At 36.7% G+C, this 16,873-nt stretch overlaps 1 protein-coding gene across 2 annotated transcripts in view; it reads right to left on the bottom strand.

The window, feature by feature from the left end:
* LOC149800932 (roundabout homolog 1-like) overlaps positions 1-16,623 on the bottom strand; it is a 29,511-nt gene extending 12,888 nt beyond the window's left edge. The window contains exons 1-2 of one of the 2 annotated variants that reach the window (XM_089954993.1): positions 16,173-16,623; positions 5,326-5,452 (exon numbers count right to left, since the gene is read on the bottom strand). In XM_089954993.1, coding sequence (XP_089811119.1) covers positions 5,326-5,452; positions 16,173-16,254 — 209 coding nt within the window. In that variant the 5' untranslated portion in view covers positions 16,255-16,623. The remainder of the gene's footprint in view (positions 1-5,325; positions 5,453-16,172) is intronic. The other variant, XM_089954992.1, reaches the window with a different exon arrangement.
* Between the last annotated feature and the right edge of the window lie 250 nt (positions 16,624-16,873).

Here is a 16,873-nt window from a genome sequence, read left to right as displayed (position 1 = left end):
ATATAGACTTAAAAAAATTTTGAAGGCATGAACATTATCGATGAACATTTGCTTTTTTAATTATGTGGGTGATTGTGTGCATCCAAGCAGGGAAGGAAAAGTGTGATCAAACGCACAAGGAATGAAAGACGTGCTACTAAAGAACAACTCTAAGCGCAAGCAAAAGCCGCAGATTTGGATATACAACATTTAAACGTGTAAATGAATGAATTTGCAACAAATTAAATAACTAGCTCAGAACTGCCATCTTGTGGATGTAGAAGATGAAGCTCTGTTGTACGTAATATAACACTGTAGGTCTACTCCGTAGAACGCTTTGAGTGAACTTGACAAGTCCTTTTACAGACATCTGAGGTCCAGGTCAACTCAGGTATCAGTCGTAGAAATGGAGGCTGTTAATGTCCGGGGAAAATTAAAAGGCATTCAATAAAGTGACCAAACACAGGAGGGGCAAAGCAAGCAAATCTGTAACAAATTAAAAAGCATCATGAAAAATCGTCCCATCTACGCCGAGATCATCAAATAATGCAAATGCGGTGGAGTGTGTCACTACACGGGTGAATGACGGCCTAAAGCCTACCGCAGTAATTTGAATCATATGAAAACGTGTTTAAAGTTAAAAAATAAATGACATTTATAAACGTCTCTCTACTTTTTGTACCTACGAATGTTTCATGGCAAAGTATAATTATGATGTAAAGTTTACTGCATGCTACCTTTTAATAGAATAGCCTTAAAGTATGTCGAAGTTTAAAGTGATCATTAACTGCCATGTATATATTAAGATCTTGCTGAAAGCCTTTTCAAAATATAGTTATTGGAGAGATACAAAATAAATATATGCAGTTAAATCCTCCTACTTTCATAGTGGTTTTTAATATATATTTGTAGATATGTTTAACTTGTAAATAGTACTATTCCTCTGCGTGTGTGTGTGTGTGTGTGTGAGAGAGAGAGAGAGAGAGAGAGAGAGAGAGAGAGAGAGAGAGAAAGAAAGAAAGAAAGAAAGAAAGAACAAGGGGAAGAGAACTTGCTCGAAGATTTTTTTATTAAAAAAATAAGATTTTAGTGGAGTACCTCATGGGAGATTAGATTATTAAATTAATCAATTTACCCTCTTTAAAAAAAAGACATTATTAGTATTTGTGTTATTATCCTGTGACGGCAGCTTTCCTGTCAAATCCTTTTCGTGCTCTATATTCTAGTTACGCACTCTAGGCCGTATCCTAATTTTAACTAATGTTCCACGGGTGGGCATTGCAAAGTACGATTTTCTTTCATAACGTCAAAAGGTGTCTCTAGTCTAAGGTCTACGAGATCTAGGTTGCAAGGACTGACAGGAGCATGTGCGGGTGTCGGAGAAAGAAATCGAATACGTTAGCGCATACAAAGAAAAGGTATACATTGGAAACCGAGTAAAATAATGGATACTGAAAACTGGTTGAATTTGTAATATGATTCATGTCAGCTTATTCGCTGAATCGAGATAAAAGAACTGTGAAAAAATTTAAAAACTTGCGAAAAACAAAAACAAATCAACGCATGAAAAAGTCATTAACCTTCTCAACCATTGCTTTACAGATGGAATCCAAAAATTAGCTACATGTATAGCAGTCATGTGCAGCTTCCTCCAGGTCACCGACCGGATAAGCGATTTTTAAAGCTATGCCCTTTGATGTAAATAAGTATGACTGAAAAATGGTTAACGCTACGTTACTAATCCAAGTCACACACAAATCAGGTTATCATTAACTAGAATTGGACCTTAGTAATAGATATATTATGGCATAATAATTTTCTCATGCAAGCGGCCGAATTTTATCATATCTTATCACATAGTAGGTATAGCTTTCCTGATAAGAGACGAGGTCTCAAGGAAACAACTGTACATTTGATACTTAATAGAGACAAAATTGAATTGTTTTGTTTTTTTAGTTGTGTTTAGCGCTGAAGGAACCTCGCCAAGTTTAAAGAAGACCATGGCAACTGAAAAACAAGACCTCAAAGAATTCGTCTGTAGTAAGTATTTTCATCCCAGATTGTGCTATTGTGTGAAGTTCTACGTCATCTAAAAGAACAACCCTTGAAGCCTTGATAAATTTACACGAGAAAGAACACATATAGTACTGTTATGGCATACTCTGATCACTGACAAAAATGGAGAAAATTATTGTAGACGCAAGTTCCGTCAGTTTATGTGCGATACTCGTGCAGTCTGGGACAGTCAGACACAATGTAAACCCAAAGAAGTCGTTTTGGCATGTGAACATTTCTACATGTATATGAGAGGTATAGAATATTTTAATGTTATTAAATTACATAAGCCTTTAGAAAGACGATTTTGGAAGAAGAAAATATAAGTTTACGAATGGAGAGAAGTCCGAGATTGCAGCTCTCTCAGTTATCACTCAGTTATCCCCCAGTCAGTTAAAATATTGCCAACTACATGATACACCATCGATGTTATAGTAATAACATAACATGATAACTTAAGGTAATTGCAGAGAAGAATGCACGTTTCGTTGCTGAGACATCGACTCAAAACGTCATGAAGTTGAAAAGGCGTCAAAATTTCAACTTATGGCGTCAAAACGTTTCTCAAAGCTATTGAATTTGTAGGTAAAGGGTCGGCAATTTTTAATGAAACCAATGCACGTACATTATTTTTGACGAATTTCGGGAAATTGGCAGTGTGCTAGCAGACATAATAATGTCATGGGACATTTTACAGTTGCGCTAACGTAGAAGTGTATTATCAGTTGAGCCGCATGACAAATGAATAATTCTTGCACATGAAGGCAATCAATGGATCGCTCGAACAAAGCCTTCTGCCATTGACAGTTTGGTTTCCTGGACTTGATATAATGATTGAAAACTCTCAAGTAACCGTTAAACTTGTCAAAGATGCTGTCTATTCCATACGAGTGTTTACCTATGGACTTTTGTGAACTACTCACAGCTTAGAGCTACCTACAGATGATGCAACACTACCGACACCTACCTGTGAACATCTTTAAAGTCTATGTCTGTAATTGTTACAGTACCACTTACTGATAAGGTTCTTGCAACTTTCGGATATCCAGACAATAAGAGTCTGTAAAACATAGCTTAGCGAAATTTGCTGAGGATAATAGTTTCACGTATGGACAAGTTGCAACAAAATGGCAACGAGCAACGTTCACGTGGAATCTTTCATTAAATTGCTCATGGAAACAGTGTGTGCAGCACATGATGAAACCGAGAGCTGGAAACAACAACTGTATGGTCTCCTTGACTTCACACTCATGGACTGGATTTACTCCATTTCAACTAATGTTTGGTCATAAACAGCACATTAAACGCCCGAAAACAAATGACACTGTATCTAAAACTGAAATGCATGATAAAACAGGAATAAACGATAAAAGATCTAAAGAAAGAAAAAAGAAATATATAGAGGAAAGGTTGCAAAGTCGTCACTGTGACATCAAAATTGGAGATACAGTTTTAGTACAGAGTGACTCAACGTAAAAAATAAGTTGTCTCTCAAATTCAACGAGAGGCCACTTGTAACCACTGCATCATGCGGATACTTCAATGCCACCATGAATTAGTCGCATTTATTAAGAATGTCAGCCTGTGTTTCTGGAACTTTCTTTCCCTGAGGGGGAGGAAGAGTAAAATGTAATTAACAAACCAAAAAGCAAGAACGAAAACTCGAAAAGCATCTTACAGTACTCGAATAACCACAAAGATAGTGTCACCCGTTCATTCATAGGGGCCACGTAGGCTCCAGGTAGAGAAGTTAAGTCTTAAAACTTGTATCTTCACCTAGATAGATATCTCTAATTAGCACGCATTTTAAAATATTGAATAATTTGAGTAGCCACTAGCTATAATCTCTTCTTTTGAGCTTTCAAAAGCAAATTTGTTTAAGAATGAAATTCAATGAGGACATTGTGGGCTATTTCGTGATTATTATATAGGACGTTGTCAACAAGAGGACCGGGACAGCTTATTCAGTGGTACAAGATTCACTCAGATCTAGGTCAAACGTATTTTTCTAGACTAATCAAAATTCTCTTAACCAGTGAGACTGGCTGTATCCGCCATGTTGCATAATTAAAGAGTAGTAGCGTAAAATCGGATTCCCGTATTCTGTGCATGGTCCCTGTACTAACACATAATTTGAGGGTGCGATTTAAAGACCAACGTATCCTATGTTATTATATCCCCTGTGGAGTATGCTAATCAGTTCCTGAATGATTTATGGACAGCTATGGTGTGAACCTCTGTTCTTTTGAAAATTGCAATACAACGATAAATTACTTTTACGTACTTATTTCGTGACGGCGTTTTCTTTAATATTCTACGTCTTTTTCAAACATACTTATCAAGTTATTAGAGAGTTCAAAATACGTAAGGTCGTCTGTAAGTGTGGGCAGACGCATTGCAAACACCCAGTTTCGCAGACTATGTTGCTACTGACTAGATTATGGTGCAACTCATCTATGAATTAGCAGAAAAAGAAAGGAGGGAAGGATGCCGCCTTGCCGGACTCCTTGTCTTAACCTACAACCCCTTTCACTGGTATTTGTAAACTGCACTATGTGCATTCTTGTAAGTACCCTACATATTTTGTCTTTAATTCAAAAACGGAATTTTTTTAAGATTATTGCATTGTACCCAGTAGTACCAAACGCTTTTTTATATCTAGGAAGGCATCATACGTAAATGTCGGAGATTTTTGCATTTAATTTTATTTATCTACAGATAAGTATCTATTTTGGACTGCACAAGAACCTTGGTTTATAATTAAAATAATGGTGACAAGCTGCACGTTTCCCGTGACCTCAGACTTTTATAAATACACGAAGAAGACTCTCGTGTGTGCGCATGGTATGGATACGTATGTCGGTATGAATTTGGGTATATTTTTTTGAGCGATGGACGAGTATGCAGCATGTTCATTTTCCAGCAAATGATGGTCAGCAAGTCCTGTTGGTGCTCCTTATCTATAAAGTATTCTGTGTATTTTCTGGAATATTGCTTGAAGTTAGAAACGACATGCTCTACAGCATTATACAAAATTAATATTTGGCGTGTGCATGTCCGTGACGAAACATGCATATGCAACAGATACTGTGTATACATCAGAATATATGTCGACACCCGATATTAACTGCTGTCTTGCACATTTTAACAGGTTGCCAACTGAGCCGTTAATCACATTCAATCTCTTTCTGAACTTAGAAAAGTATCGCTTGCATTTGGCTGTGCATTTCTAATGAAAAGATAAGTACGCTCGTATATTGTATGCATATTGTGTCAACCAAGATCGCTTACCTTTTGAAAATTACGTCTTCCTTTGCTAAGGTACTACTATTAAAGGTACAATTTAAAGTTAAAGTGCTTCCTTCTACCACTATCAGCTTCCCGTCTGGAGTGGAAGGAGAAATAGACAGAAGAGCACCTGAAAATACAAATATGAATAATTTAAAATGAACCGACTCTCTCTGTCTCTCTCTCTCTCTGTCTCTGTCTGTCTGTCTGTCTCTCTCTCTCTCTCTCTGTTTTACTTTGAATTTTTCAAGTTGAATACGTCACTTGTCTTGTTTGGTCAATAACACTAAAATTGTTTCGAATCGTGTGAAGCTAGAGTGCATTAAGACCCATGTAAGAGGAAAGACGTCCGTAAAAATGATAATATATATCTATCTATTCGAGCAGTATAAGGAAGGTACATTGGAATACGATGACATTTTTCCGGGGGGGGGGGGGGTGAAGAGGTTTGCATGCTTTTTAACATGGAACCTTACATTGAGCTACAATTTGTTTTAACTATTTTTGAACATTTTCATCAAGATTACATATAATAGTATTATTTTGTAAAATTAGGTATATCATACGACAAATGCTGAACCCCTATCTTCTTGCATATCACCTTAGGAGTAATTGTTCATTATTATATTTTGCTACGCGCTCATTCTTTTCTCAAAGTTCTTTCATTATTCACTTTGTTAGTAATATTTCTTATTTTTGAACATGCTTTATATTTTTATTTTCATTCAATGCTTTTGATAAACCTTGAAAATCTATTTTGAAGTGTTAGTACAGATAATGTTTCAAGACAGCCATAATGGCGACCAAAGTGAGGGTTCGTCATTTTCATTTTGAACTAAGTAGACACCACAAGACTCTTCTGATAAAAAAATCGCCATATCAAAATTGCTTTCCATTTAACAAGATTAGCTAAAACAAAGTTTTCCGGATGGCAATACAATGGACGTTAGTTCAGCACCATTTTAATTTAAGAGCAATGAAACATTACAAGAAGTCCTTTAGTGAAAACCACATTATGGTATGCAAATTCATTCATGAGTAGTGATAGCCATAATTTCACGATCGTACCATTTCATTTAGGACCAAGTACACGTCATAAAACGTCTTCTTGCGAAAACCCAAACTCAATATGGGTTTTCATGCAGGAAGAGTATTGATAAAAAGATTTTCTAGACGGCCGTTGTGACGATCATCTTGAACATGAAATCGACACAATTTCCATTTATGACCAAGTGGACATAATAGAAAGTTTTGCTGATATGACGACCCATTCAGGACAAGAGATAATACTTTCTGGTTCATTTCTTTCACATGACATCCCAAAATATTTTGACTATGGGTCTGTTACCACTTGTTTTGCTTGGCAGTTTTCCAGTCAATGCAGACATATTCTTGTTCCATATTGTGGACTATTAATACGCTCATTATATATTTTGTTTTCATGTTCATACATAATTGGTTTGTATAATATTTCCATGTATTATTTCAGTATATTTTAAAATGTGTTAAGAAGTGAACCAAATAATGGACTATTAGTTAGATTTTATTCTGATGCTATTTGTCAATGTAGAATTTTCTACAACAGTGCGATTTATTGTACCGATTTCTCAATTAACACAACAAACTGCCATTATATATATATATATATATATATATATATATATATATATATATATATATATATATATATATATATATATATATATATATATATATAGAGAGAGAGAGAGAGAGAGAGAGAGATAATATTTATTACGATTTTCCCACTTCTTATATCAGATCGCTCAAATATTTAATAAAGTATATTATACGCATCATTTATATCAAAAAAATATTTAAGAAGTAATAATGCAAAATATCCATATGCGCTGCATTTGACATCATGACATTACACGTGTATTATTATATATTTCATTTCTACTAAGGTAATGTATGTTTTCTTCTAGCACGTGCATTCCATAAGAGTCGGCATACTTTATCATTACGTTTCCTGTAGTATGTCCATTGTGTCCCATCTCCACCTGACGAATTCAAATTAATTATTGCATATTAATGATTATAATTGTTCTCGTGTGAACTTATTTTTGAAGCATGCACCCTAAAATGTATTCATTTATAACGGAACTAGCATGAGCACTTTTGATTCTAAATGAGTATTTTACAAAGGCAAACATAAAACAGAGGAATGACAAAGAAAAAAACAGAAAAATCTTTGAGGTTACAAAATTTACATAACGATTTCTACTGGAACAAAAGCTTGAAATCTTTAATGTTTCAGCTAGTTTACTCCTAACATCCAACACCGAATCAGCAATTACACCACCGTGTGTTTATTGACTATGTTTATTACTTAAACCAGGGGTCTCAAACACGCGGACCGCGGGTCGCATGCGGCCCACCAAGCCGTATCCTGTAGCCCGCAAAATGATTGGCATCACAAGGTGTCATGAGGAATAACAAAGGTGGTGTTGCCCTTGGGCCATCGAAAATGCCCTCAAGCGGCCCTCAGGGTGGCTTGAGTTGAGACCCCTGACTTAAACCCTTCAACACAATCTGTAAAAGCACTGCCAACTGTGACCGCTGCGTCGGCAAAGTCGTTAAACCGTCTGCCTATGATGCAGGGGTTGGCGGGTTCGAACCCCGGCCGAGTCATACCAAAGATTTATTTAAAACAATGGGATTAACAGCTGCCTCGCTAAGCACTCAGAATTAAGAGGTTAGTGTTAGAACTGTTCGGCTTGGTGTCAGGATAATGTGACTGGGTGAGACATGATGCTGCATGTCTGCGGCATGATGCCTTAGAGCTACATCACTGTAAACTGCCACACTGCAGACATCGTAGTGATATGACTAAAACATTGTTAAAGCTACGTTAAAAATCCATACCACACACACACACAGACACCACACACTACCGTGTGTTTAATGCATCCTACGACAGCATCTGTGATTGCATTATCGTGTGCTTATTGACCATGTTTATTAATACATCCTAATACAGTGTCAGTAATTCCACTAGCATGTGTTTACTGACCAATGCTTATTAATTTATCCTACCACAGTGTCAGTATTCGTACGGGGGATAGACGTGTATCATGTCCATCATGTTCCTTATAACATTAATTATTATAATAGTTTACTCCTCTCTTAAGAGAACAATAGCCTATTCAAACCAAACATGTCGGAAAATGGGGACAATCTTACACTGTCTAATGGGAAAAAATTTTACACTGTCTAATACGAACATGCCGAGCCTATGTAGAAAACGACGGCAGTTTATTGCAAAGTAGACGGTCAACTTTAGAATACTGTTACAACGCCGTATGAACCTTGCACACAAACACCAGTTCAAGCTTTGTTTAAATATGAAACTATAGGAGTAAATACTCTCACCTATCTTATGAATAGAATTTAGACGAATGCTGGTATCACAACACATAATTATTCTTCAACCGAAACAATCTTTCAAATCAACAAATGCTATTATCCAGCCATAAAACATTAAATCTGTGAATATGAATTCCATGACAGCCACATGAATGCAAGTTGGCACGATGCGTTATTGTTGCTGCTTTTACTACTAAGAAGAAGAAGACGACGACAACGATAGCGACGAAGAAGAAAAAGAAATTTGATGCCTCGTCCGGAGTTAAGCTATGGCATATCATTTTCATTCAATTTTAGCATGAATTCAATTCTTGTGCTCACGAATAGTTTTGGTACAGCACGTATTATATCTTTTTTCAGTTCGTGCCGCGGCCACACGTGGCCGAGCGGTCTGAAGCGCTCACCATTACGGATCACTGCCATCTCATTTCTGTCTGCGTGGGTTCGAGTCTCGGGTTCGGCCAATGTGGGTATGTGCGAAAGCTTGCCAGTAGCTTCTCGTAGGTCAGTGGTTCTCTCTTCAATTTTCCCGGGTTCTTCCTTCACCATTTATACTAGCCGCCATGTAGAACCTATCTTGTGCTGAAAAATGGCGTTAAACCCTACAACACCAACACCAACAACATATTTTCGTGCCAAAATGTCACGCTTTGAACACAGCCTTAATTAATCTTTTTTATCTAGCATCGTACTTCCCGACGATAATCGCCTTAGCCAGAACTCAACATTGTACTCGATTCTTACAGCATTCCGTTCTATAATTAATTTTCTAGTCTTGTCCTAATGTCAAAGCATATATTGGCCTGGATATATGGATTAAAATGCGCATATTTCTAAGCGAAAATTAACATTGTATCACCGTGGTGGAAATGACAATGTTGGTCTGATTCAGTAACAATGTCCCCAATCTTATAACCTAACCTCTTTCCGCTGTAGAGGAGATTCAACTGAATTACAATGTCCCGTAGCACAATAAACAGCATATGGACAGACAAGAATTTAAGGGCAGACGTTCAAGAGTACACGAAGGTGTACGTACAACATGTGACAAAGAATAAGTTCCCAATTTGAAAACACAATAGAAATCTACAGAGAATGTTTGGTGTGCCTCACCCATTAATTTACAAGAGGCACGCAATGTTACCCGTGTCCCTCAGTCATTACGACCATTCGTTACATCTTTACGAAGTTTTGCGCTGATGTAGGTTTTTCGTGACGGGTAATGCAACTTTAAGTATAAATGCCCCTTGGTCAATATGTGTAAGTATAAACGCCTCTGCTATCAGGTGACTGACAATACTATTTGGATAGTATCCCTACGCTAACTAGGTCATCGAAACACGTATGTATGTTAAGAGTAATAAAATAGTTCAAAGCATTTCGTCCCTTTCCTTTTTTATTTTCATCAATTGATAATGTCGTCTGATAAATGTATTAACTGTAAAAATTAAGTCAAATTCTTCTATTAAAAAAGGGTGAACGTGAGGTTTTACAAAACTTTCAATTGTTCAAACTAACTGGGGCACTTCCTTTGTCAAATCTTAGGTTTGGAGGTGCGTAGTTTTTCACGTTGTCGACCTATTCAGTTTTGGAAGTAAGTAAATCTTACGTGTTGTTTGCAATCTCATATTGCCTAAATAAAAGTTAACTGTTTTTAAAAACACAAGAAATTATTTAGTTTGTCCCCTTGATAAGTGCAACACTTTCCTAAAAAAATAAAAACACACAAGTTTAACAATGTGACCTGTATTTGTTTCAATTACTTCAGCTGAGTTTTGCTATAAGGTCAGTTTCCCGTGCACCCTTTGCAGTAGAGTCTTGCAGCTGGATATGAGTGTTGTCTGGGTGAGTACCACATACAACAAAAGATTGTGGGTGACGGAACCTTGGTATTTTTTAAAATTATTTCTGCGCGATTTATAACTCTATTGAGATACTCATTGATCACTTTAGGTTAATGATTTTCAAGAATTTACAATACTTGCACTTTTCAATATTAGTATTTGAAGATTCATTCTTTTCATCTCCTTCTCCAACAGGTTAATTTGATACAGAAGACGTAGTTATTTTCCTAAAGTACTTTAATTTCTTTATATATAAGAAAATTTATATCAAGAACAGGAAATTAATATTTGAAGATTCATTCTTTTCATCTCCTTCTCCAACAGGTTAATTTGATACAGAAGACGTAGTTATTTTCCTAAAGTACTTTAATTTCTTTATATATAAGAAAACTTATATCAAGAACAGGAAATTAATTTCATATTTTTAATATTACAAGCATTTTAATCATAGATTTCTTGGCTTGCTTGCATAATCCATACTCAAAATAATGGTAAACACGAATATTTGTTTGACCTAAATTTGAATTTGCCACAGAATTCTGTTAAATTTGTGGAACGGGCAAAATAAACATGACCATATACTGTAAATTTGACTCTGAGGTAAGTAAGTAATATGAGATGATAAATGCATGCATCAAAAGATAAGTGGTACGTGGTCTTATTTGGGGGGGGGGGGAGCTTTTCTCTTCGACCTTAGAGTGAATTCAGTACAACTCATGATGCGGAAAGTATATCCTACCAGTGATTTGCTATTGTTGAATCGCAGGGTTCTGTGTGTGGATTGTATTTCTGTCAAGGATCTCTGTGGGTGACTGAATGAAGGTCACCTTCAGTCTACAAACAATGCTAGAGATGTCATGTTGCTGACTGTTTTCTTTTATATATAAAAAATAATAAACAAAACAAAAACAAATTGCATCAATTGTAAATACAGTAAATTATACTTCAGTATCAAATTGGATCCAAAGATACTTCTCGAAATATACATTTACCTTGAATTTCCACTTATAATAAAAAATCTTTAAAAAAGCAGCAACAAAAAAAAAATCATGAATATACTATTAAATCCTTACCAGTAGTCACCAGTAGTTAATACACTAGAAAAGTTTTTAAAAAAACACGCAAAACGTAGCTCTGATTCTTATACGCCCAGCGGATGTCTTTCTCACAAAGGGCGGGAGTTGTGGTGGTGAATATTTTCCTTTACCGCCAAATGTATGCTCTTTGTTTAAGGAAGAACATTTCACTTAGTAGTAAAGGACATGTGGACAGACAGGAAAGATAGCAATTATTTCAACTAATGGAGTACAAGACATTTTTAGAGAAAAAATGCCACGCCCTCTCCCCCCCCCCCCACTCAACAAGATCTATAAGCAGATTCTTTATATATCCTTTATGTTATTTTGTTTTAATCGAGCTGGACTTTTGTTAGCGCCTTAAAATCTTTTATAGACGACTAAGTTTCCTGTTGTGAAAATTACTGACGAGAAAAACTCCAAGGCTGTTAAATTGTGAAATGGAAAATGATTAGCGTCGGATTAACATAAGCAGTAAAGAGCGCTATGAATTGGGATTTGAATTTCAGTATTTTGTGTGAACCCGAGCGTGGATGCAGTATTTCCATATGACTGATAGTAATGAAGGACAATGCATTTTTCAAAAAATAAATGCCCCCAACGCCGATGAAATCTGTGCTATCAGGATCAATCAGCTTCTCAAAGAAGAAGGCGATATATGAATTCTATCACACCCCTTTTATTTTCTCCATTAAGGCCTCATGTATGTATGTATGTATGTATGTATGTATGTATGTGTGTGTGTACGTACGTACGATCGTACACGTGTGTGTGTGTGTGTGTGTTTTCTGTTGGAAAAAATATACGGATGAAAATAGACATGACCAGTAATCAAGTTCTAATTATGTCAGTCATGTCCAAATAAATTCCACAATTCGAAAAAAATAATACTACCCAATTTCGCCTCATGTATGTCCTTTTTAACAATCTTGGTACGTTTCCTGTGCATGAGAGTAAATCGAAAACAAGGCTAAGCGGATTAAATGCCTGTATGACTGCATTGTTACGTAATTACTATTTTTACATTGCTGTAAATGAGTTGCGTACAAAGACCTGTGTTATATACCAAGCACCCCCAGATTAGCAAACTATCGTGTGGCGACGAGCTTATGTGATTTTTTGTTCCAAGTAAGTTGTGTTGGTTGTTTGTTTCAAATTGAGATATACTGTTTGTGTAAATACCGTACATATTATTTAGGTTATTTCGATTCTTCTGTATCACTTTCAATCAATGGGGAGGGAGCGTCCACACTCGGATCCAAACAAAATATTGCCAGTCACATCCCAGACGACGGTTGCATTATTTAACTCCTATTTATCTGAGGAAATCACCTTTCCTTTCACAAACTTTCATTTCCAAAGTCCTTCTGTATTTTATACCAATTAATGTATTTCTCATTAAATATATAAAAGACATTTTTTTTCTCGAAAGTACTCAGTTGTTCTGTTGGATATGATATTTAGTTCCAGCATGCCCTTATTAGTCAACCAACTGACGAGAGTTACACTGAATATGTAACTTGATCACTCGCTAGGGGTCATCCATTTAGTACGTACGCAAAAGTATGGCAAAGCTTTGACCCCTCCCTGTAAACATGTGTACTTTTTACACACACACACACATACACCCTGCGTACGCAAGCTTGATGCACCCACCCCCATTATATAGAACGGCCTATATTTAATTCACACAGAAACGATCAGAGATATTAACGTGTTTAATAAAACAGATAGTCTATCGACGTTGAATGTATGGCTGCATTAAATATATTAGCTGCGTAACTATACAAAGTTTGTCTAGTGTCCTCGAAAATTCAAACGCCGACTGAACCGTCGAATAGGTTACGTCTTAGACAAATTATTATCGAGGTTTCACACACACCCTATTTCCTATGCGTACGTACATTATCAGTAGACCCACCCACCCCACCATACGCAAGTGTATGCATTTGAGTTAACCCCCTTCTCCCCTCCATGCGTACGTACTAAATGGACAGCCCCTACACATAATTTATTGGCAAGAATCCAATTGGCTTAGGGAGTTTTGTTTCAATAGTTTCAATAATGCGTGTCACACGCGCTCGAGGTGTTCACATTAGAACAGGGATTTGCGTTAATACCTTGCTACTATACTGTATTTATTCTATGACCCGTTTTAGTGATTTTATTATATAACAATTCATGTCAATAGAGAATCTTACGTTATTATGGTCCATCAATGTCTTCTTAACACCGACATAAGATATAACCCATTAGCCTCGCTTTCTATTAGCGAAATGATGCAATAATCAAAGTTACCTTGACTATCGCAATCGCGAAATTCTTCTTTTCACGGAAAAAGTCGCAAATTTCCTTGGTCTGCCATCTAAGCCTTCAAAAACCGTTTATGTTAATTGTCAATGGCGAGGCACAATGTTGCTGAAGTGTCCACTACAATGATCAAATTTTCCCGCAAGTGCTGTTTTAGAACAAAAATAGAACTTGAACCCAATATATCTGTCAGTTCGTTGTTGTAAGGTTTAACGCCATTTTTCAGCACACGATAGGCTATACATGGCGGCCAGTATTAAGGGTGGAGGAAGAACCCGGGAAAACCCCCGGAAAGAACCACCGACCCACGAGAAGCTACTGGCAAGCTTTCTCACATTCCCACATTAGCCGAATCCGAGATTCGAACCCACGCAGACAGAGGTGATATGGCAGTAATCTGTAACGGAGAGCGCTTTAGACCACTCTGCCACTCGGGGCCCCCCGTCAGTTCATCTATCTACCTACCTACCTACCTACCTATCTACCTACCTACCTACCTTTCGGCCAATGTGGGTATGTGAGAGAGTTTGCCAGTAGCTTATCGTGGGTTGGTGGTTCTTTCCGGGGTTTTCCCGGGTTCTTCCTCCACCATTAGTACTAGCCGCCATGTATAGCCTATCTTGTGCTGAAAAATGGCGTTAAACTCTACAACAACAACAACAACAACAACCTACCTATCTACCTACCTACCTGTATGTCTTAGTAGTTGTAAGCTGGGCCATGTTCTAATAAATAGAAACATAGACACAATCTTCAAAAGAGAGTGTTGAAATTAAACAACATATTTCATATAATGCACATGAAATGTTATTTATGTATGTGAGTGTGTGTGAGTTGGAATTTTAACGTAGCTTTAAAACAAATTGATTTATATCGCTACGATGTCTCTGCGTTGTGGCAGTTTATAGTGATGTCTAGCACTGGGGCATCATGCACCGGACATGTAACATGATGCCCCACCTAGTCGCATTTTCGTGATACCAGATCGAGCAGTCCTAACACTAATCTCTTAACGCTGAGCGCCTAGAGAGGCAACAGTTAGTACCACTTTTTTATATGTCTGTGGTATGATTGGTTCGAACCCGCGACATATCGCATCCGAGGCGGACGCTCTAACCACTAGGCCACCGTAGTGGTTTTAAATATGTATTGTTTATACTGCATCAAAACAGTATGTAGGTGAATGGAGAGGGATTTTTCGTACATACGACTACAAAGACACATAAAGTATCTGTCTAAACATTTTGGTATTTTAGTCCAAACTGTAGTAAAAACCCTTTAAGAGTGATTGGCATTGATTGGTATCGGCATTACAACATCATGATAAAAAGCTGATAAAAGAAAATGAGCAGTATTCTGGATTAGCCTTTTACGAGTTGAAATTTGTTTTGAAAGTTCACGGACAGTGTAATATAGAGAATTAATTACTAGGTCGTCATGCGAGTGTGTCTGCTACACACGAGTGCATATAACACCGACTATGTAGCATCATATTTAAGTGATGTGTGCTTAGTCGGGACGGAATATGGACTCGTGTGTTCAGGCAAGGCGATGGGTGCCGTTTACCCGCGGACCTGGCTTCGAATTCGAATCTCCATAGAGTACGAATTAAAAATTCTCTAACCTGTATGAACGTAATATATATATATATATATATATTTCAAGTAAAGGGCCCAACTTAATAGTTACCATCCTTTTTGTAAGCCTCAAACAGAGCATTATAAATTGTGTCTGAAATTTATCTTGTAAGAAATTTCTGCGAAAATTATTGTTAACTTTTAATAACAGTAAAGTCGGATTTTGACATGTTTTGTCTCAGTTTTCACTATTTGAATTCGATACTTTTAACATTTTCACACAACTCCCTCCTGCTATCTACTCTAACTCCTCATTCTGAAATAAGTATGAAGTCGCGCGTATGCATACACAAGATCACAAGAAAATAATATCAAGATCCAAAGTTATGAACATTTAGACACTAGCGCATTTGCGGACACACCTATAAGCAATATCAGATTCTAACCCCAATAGCAAGAAAATAATGCAATGGAGTCAACATTACAAAAGTCTGGCGTCAATAAGTTTCAGCAAAGAAAACAAGGTTATTAAATATAAGAAAAATCCAAAGTTTAACAAATGAAATTTGTTTTCTCCCAAAGAGATGTATAAATATGGAGAGAGAGAGACAGACAGACAGACAGACAGACATACAGACAGACTTTTTACAACTTACCATAACTGATGTGGATGATGAAAATGATTGTTAAACAGTTAACCAAAATCCAATACGCCGTTAAAGACAAAAACCTTTCCATTTCACTGATCAGTCTATATGCAGAAACTAAAGTTAGCTCGAAGAAGTTGACTCTATTATCTATTTCAGTTTTCGTATATGGATCTGTTATTTACAAATACTTTCGCTTTTCTCGCTATAAATACAAAAGTGCAAATGTATATTACGAAAGATATGTCACACAATTCCGGTCTGTTCCGGTTTGACGCGATTTTACTGATTCTGACTGAGTGTCTTATGTAGGTTGAAACATGTTTTAGTAGATGACGATGCGATTGGTTGGGTACGAATTCACTCTCAAATTACGTACGTATGTTGCTTTGATTTAATCTTAAAATATGCCCTATGCCTGGTCGCCGGAATTTTTCAGCAACATTATTCCAATGCGAAGAGATACAAATATCTTCTTTTTATTATGACCTCACATAAAATTTCCCAGTTAGAACCGCCGAAACTAGTGTCCTGTATTTGTGATAAAACAAAAGGTCTACCTTCCTTGAGCGGTATGTATGATCACGCTTTGAGGTCAGGCAAAATACGCGGAGCCGAGCACCTCTAAGATATTGGAAGTCATCCATTTTCATCGGCATATCGCCGTATGCTGCTGCATGCTGTTGTTTTTTTTTTTTTTTTTTTTTTTT

The sequence above is a fragment of the Sinohyriopsis cumingii genome, chromosome 4 (assembly GCF_028554795.1).
Source record: "Sinohyriopsis cumingii isolate HCF-2022 chromosome 4, ASM2855479v2, whole genome shotgun sequence".
Classification (NCBI taxonomy): Eukaryota; Metazoa; Mollusca; class Bivalvia; order Unionida; family Unionidae; genus Sinohyriopsis; species Sinohyriopsis cumingii.
The sequence above is the reverse complement of the archived record's forward strand: the minus strand, read 5'-3'. Positions and strand labels throughout refer to the sequence as shown.